Source organism: Quercus suber, unplaced genomic scaffold (assembly GCF_002906115.3).
Source record: "Quercus suber isolate HL8 unplaced genomic scaffold, Cork oak 2.0 scaffold_25, whole genome shotgun sequence".
NCBI classification, from domain to species: domain Eukaryota; kingdom Viridiplantae; phylum Streptophyta; class Magnoliopsida; order Fagales; family Fagaceae; genus Quercus; species Quercus suber.
Window position 1 is genome coordinate 1370937 of NW_027069490.1, and position 5744 is coordinate 1376680.

At 32.4% G+C, this 5744-nt stretch overlaps 1 protein-coding gene across 1 annotated transcript; it reads right to left on the reverse strand.

The window, feature by feature from the left end:
* Window positions 1–432: 432 nt before the first annotated feature.
* Window positions 433–2438, reverse strand: LOC112020914 (7-deoxyloganetin glucosyltransferase). Its single transcript, XM_024053486.2, has 2 exons — window positions 1859–2438; window positions 433–1530 (listed from the first exon to the last, which is right to left on the reverse strand). Exons 1-2 carry the CDS (start codon window positions 2376–2378, stop codon window positions 593–595), a joined length of 1458 nt encoding a protein of 485 aa, XP_023909254.1. The 5' UTR covers window positions 2379–2438; the 3' UTR covers window positions 433–592.
* Window positions 2439–5744: the final 3306 nt, after the last annotated feature.

Here is a 5744-nt window from a genome sequence, read left to right on the forward strand (position 1 = left end):
GATTTTGTATATTTTAAAAAAATATATTGCATATTTCATATAAGATATATTATGGATTATTAATTAGATTAAAAAATTTGGAAATAATTATTTTAAATTGTATTAAGAGACAATAATTTTACATTATTTTATTTGTATTTTGTCAGCATTGATGAAGTAGTAGTTTTACTTTATTTTTAAAATATTTTGTTATAAAACTTATTAGATTTTCTAATTCTAAAAATCGGTTCATGTATTGCTTCCACAAACATCACGTCTTGAAAAAGACAAGTCATTCATGAACATCATATCTTGACTAAAACAAAGAACAAAAGACAAGTCATTAATGAATATCATATCTTGACTTAAACAAAGAAAAAACGATAAGTCTACAGATTTGCACCCCAAAAAAAAAAAAAAAACAGTAAAAGGATATAGTGAAGGGACAAGATGTCAAGAACAATCTCCCAAGATGGGCTAGTAGTTGCAAAACATACGGAAGGAACTGGATCTTAGCAAAAGAAAAAACAAAAAACAAAAGAAAAGAACAGGGATCACAATACTATCTTACAATAACAAGCTTCGATAAGCATATCAAATGTAAACACCCCCTTCAATTAGTAGCCGACGCTAGAAGCACTTGATTAATTATTTTGTTCAAATTCACGAAAGATGACCCAGTAGGGCTAATGGTCTCCTCTGCCAATTTCTTCCACTCAGTAGCTTTATTCTTCAACTTTTGGCCCTTCTCTCCCACCATCAGCTCTCTAACAAGGCTCTCTATTTTATCTCTCTTTGCATCGCTCTCTATCTCCATGCCTATGCCCCATTCAATGCAAGTATAACGACAATTGGTTTGTTGCTCAGCAAAGAAAGGCCAAGAGATCATTGGCACTCCTCCACACACGCTTTCAAGTGTGGAATTCCATCCACTATGAGTTAAGAACCCACCAATAGATGGATGACTTAGAACTTCTTCTTGAGAACACCAATTTGCTAAGAGACCCCTTTCTTTGGTCTCCTCTAAAAACTCAGGAGGAAGAACAGCCGAGTCACCTCTTACAAGATCAGGCCTTACGATCCACAAGAATGATTGCTTGCTATTTGCTAGTCCCCAAGCAAACTCAATTAATTGATTGCTGGTCATGACAGTGATGCTTCCAAAATTCACGTAAACAACAGAGTTTGGTTCTCTTTTGTCTAGCCATTCGATACAACTTTCTTCTTCTTTCCAAAGGCTTGATCCAATCAATTTATAATTATCATGAGGGATCTGATTTACGAGAAGATGTAGGGGACCAATGGAGCAAATAGAAGGATACATGGTTGAAAGTCCTTCTAATACTTCATGCTCTAAAGCATCAAAAGTATTTAAGATAACAGCAGAAGCTCTTTGAGCTCTCTCGGCTTCAACCATTGGAAAATTTAGCATTACATCATCTAGGTCCGTGGTTGCAATGAAGCTCGGAAGATCCCTCAAACGGATGCCTTTCATGCCTGGAATCCAATCTATGATTGTATCTAAATGCCCATTTGTCAGATAACTCTCATCTGCACATAGAAATTGCATAATCAATATCAAAATTACGATTAAAATTCATACAAGAAAATATATTGGTACTACCATATCTAGAAACAGATCAATTATATGGTTTGTGTTAAATTTTATAAATCTAAAAATGTACAAACTTTCATGTTATTTAAAATTTTACAGAAAAATAGATTAAAAATATATAATTTTAATGGATGAAATAGAGATGATGGTCATGTTGTACAATATTGAATATCGATCCTAGGTGACCTTTTGGGATGACTTATGGTCCCAGTTTTATAAACAGAGCGTCTCACTAATATAAGACGTTTTAAATTTGATTAATACCTTTGAGTGGTGTTAGACCCTTCTCAATGAGACGGCGATATTGAGCATAGCCCATGAACCCACATGCACTGGTTGTCCAGAAAAGAACATCAGGGATGCCCAGTTCAGCTGCTGCGTCTAGAGTGAAGCTCATGACACCATCAGAAACAATGCAAGTGACTGGAGGGACATGGGATGAAGAGGTGTCATTCAGTTTCAAAAGAAGGTTTCTGAAAGGAGCTAAGCAATTTTTTTGTGTGGAGGCACATAGGGATGGTACGTCTTGGGTGGCATCAATATCAGACTGATCAGGAAGACCATCAGGAATGGTTTTGAACCAAAAGGAGGGAAGCGCATTGAGAGAGTCGGGACCTCTGGATTTTAACAGGCGCTTATGGTTGTACTCTGTGTTTACAAAGGTGATATGAAAGCCTTTGTAGTGAAGGATTTTTGCTAGTTTTAGCATGGGGTTTATGTGGCCTTGAGCTGGGTAGGGGACACAAACTGCATGGGGTTTCTCTGTAAAAGCTAGGGAACCCATTTTCTCTCTCTCTCTTTCTTAGGCCTAATCAAGTAGGCAGAATTGAAAATGGTAAGGATGATTTTCTGGGCAAGAGAATTGGCTTTATTTATAGAGCCAAAAGAGGTCAAAGATTTGTCCTCACTCAGCCATCGTGAATAATGAATTGGCAGTCAAATAAATCATACGCACAGGCCGACGTGTTTTTTTCTTTTCTTTGCTTTTTTATTTTTATTATATATATATATATATAAATTACGGCTAAAAACGATGGTCAATTACGCCTCTAATTTTTTGTTACTTTAAAAGCGAGGGTCATTTACGCCTCCGACTAAAAATCGCATTTGAAATCAAGATTCATCAAAAGTGAAAAAACGTATTTTAAACAGTAAACACTGAATTTTGATGGGGAATCTGGGTAACTAAGCATAAATATCAAACTTTATAGTTAGTTAATCTGGTTCAAAAAGTATATAATATAATAGCATCTCGAGCATAAGAAAATCGATTTTAGACCTATAAATCGAATTTTTAAGACTCAATTTTCATGGGTTGATGTGATATTTTTTTTTACGTTGAAAATTGAGTCTCGAAAGACTCGATTTCTAAACCAAAAAAATTACAAAAACTTTCAAGTCTCAGACGCGCCTCACCTCACCAGATCAGATCAGAGAGGGAGAGAAAGACCAGATCAGGGAGAGATCAGATCAGAGAGAAAGAGAAAGACACCTCACCGGATCAGATCAGAGAGGGAGAGAAAGATCAGATCAGAGAGAGATCAGATCAGAGAGAAAGAGAAAGACCTGATCAGAGAGAAAGAGAAAGACCAGATCAGAGAGAGAGAGAAAGAGGCCGCGCGGCCTGGCTCGCGCAAGCCCAGGCGGCGCGACCCAGGCTCGCTCGGCCAGGCCTCGCAACCCAGGCTCGCGCGCCGCCTGGGATTTTTTTTTGCTCTGATTTCTGATTTGTTTCTTTGCTGTGTTGGGGTGATATTATATATGGGCTTATAAATTGAGTCTTTGAAATTCGATTTTTTGAAATTCGATTTTTATGTGGACGTTACGTGAAAAAAGTGTCAAAAAACTCGATTTATAGTTTCTAAATCGAGTCTTTTAGACTCGAAATGTTAGTAAAAAATATAGTTTGAAATTAGTGACTATTAACTACATAGTTGAGTTTTTATGGTTAATTTTCAATTTCGTTCAATTTTGATCCTCTAGGGGGACAAGGTCCCTTGACTTTTTAAAATTCTTATCAAATAAAATACTAAATTTGTAAGTTGAATAAAAATTTACTTGTTTGACACTCCTCAAATATTTGAAGTTCTGAAAGGTTTTTTTTTTTTTTTTAATAATTTTTTTATTTAATAATTTTTTTATTGAGTGATTTAATCTTTTTGGTAAAAGAGAATATATTTTGATTGTTTCACACTTGACACCATGGTTTAAAAAACCTGACCATATTGACTGGCCCGACCGGTTGAACTGGGAATTGGCCACTAGTTCAGTCTCAAAAAAACCCAACAATCGGTCAAAAACCAGGTTAAACTGAGAACTGGAGGCAAATATATATGATTTTGCCTCCGATCCAGTTTTTAAAACTATGCTTGACACTCCTGTATATTTTATACACATTATGTGTTAAATGTGGATATCCTTAGAAAAATGTAGACATTTGATGTCCTAGATACCAAAAATAACATTATATATAGTAGGCAAGCTACAACCAATTGGCAAAACTAAGATCGGTATTTATATGTAATTACAAATAAAATATGTTTTTATCTCAAAAAATTATATTTTTCTTTTATTTTGTATATAATTATGATATTTATTAATATTAAATATGAATTTAATAATTGTAATAGTTATAAATGAAAATATAAAATTAGGCTTAAAATAATAAAAATGTTCACGAAATTTTTGTCACTAACAATGGAATAATAACATTTGGTGACGAAATATTTTGTTACTAATAATAAATTAAAAAAATTGGTTTTGGTGACAAAATATTTCGTCGCTAAATATGACAAAATTTAAAACAAAAAATTAAAAAAAATGGTTTTGGACAAGATATTTTGTCACCAAATATAGCAGAACTAAAAAATAAATGAAAGAATTTGGTTTCGGTGATGAAATATTTTGTCGCCATATATAGCCAAATTAAAAAAAAAAAAAAAAAAAGGGTTTTGGCGACGAAATTTTTTGTTGCCAAATATAATTTAATAAAGTAAAATGAAATAATACATTTGGCAACAAAATAGTTTTGTCTCTGAATAATGTATTTAGCAAGGAAAACATTAGGCGATGAAATGGTTTCGTCCCCAAAAGTTAAAAAAAAAAAGAAGAAGACCTTTTGGCATGAAATAATACATTTGGCGACAAAATAGTCTCATCTCTGAATAATGTATTTAGCGAGGAAAACATTAGGCAACGAAATGGTTTCATCACCAAAAGTTTTATTGAGAAAAATAGTCTGACCTTTTGACAAAGAAATTTTTCATCACCAGGACTTTTGATGATGGGGTATGATTTCATCGCCAAAAAACATATTTTGTCGTCAAAAATCATAGGCGATGAAAAATAGGACTTTTGGTGACGAAAAATTTTGTCGCCAAAAATACATTTTGTTGTAGTGAAATTGTTACATATTATAATTTTGTTTTTAAATGGAACTAGTAAATATATAATTATGAGAATCATTAATAGATCCTAGATATTAAATGGAATTAGATTTGTCAACTTTTATATGAATTGATTCTATAAAAAAAAAAAAAAAAAACTTTTATATGAATTTGCACAAAACTTTTATATGGCCCTTAAATTGACAGTGTCCATTTCACTTTGGAATGGAAAGAATCTAAATCCAAATAGGAAGTGTCTTTAGCATGAGTGTGATATCAAAACCGGTTGATTTATTCTTTTGGGTAAAAGGGAAAATGTTTTATATGTTTCACACTCTCGGTATATTCTATACGCACACATCATATGTTAAATGCAAACATCCTTAAAAACGTAGACACTTGATGACCATAATATCAAAAATAACATCATAGTAGACAATCTATAGCCAATTGGCAAAGCTAAGATTAGTAATTATATGTAACTACTCAACAACCCATGCAATGCACAGGAAAATTTAATAAACAATGTTTTTATCTAAAAAATGATTTTTTTTTAAAATAATTTGTATATAATCATTACAATCATTACTAGACATGTTTTCTTATTGTGTTTGTATATGAAATATTAAATTTGAATTTAAAAATTATGATGGTTAATAATTGTTATTTATTATGATTGTGTTTTTGGATAGAAATAATTAAATATATAATTATGAAAATCATTAATAAACCCTAGATTTTAAATGGAACTAGAGTTATTAGTT

Coding starts and splice junctions, on each gene's coding strand:
- LOC112020914 (XM_024053486.2), bottom strand. CDS start 2,378: ATGGGTTCCCTAGCTTTTACAGAGAAACCCCATGCAGTTTGTGTCCCC. Junction 1,531..1,858: donor GGGTCTAACACCACTCAAAG/GTATTAATCAAA, acceptor TTCTATGTGCAG/ATGAGAGTTATCTGACAAAT.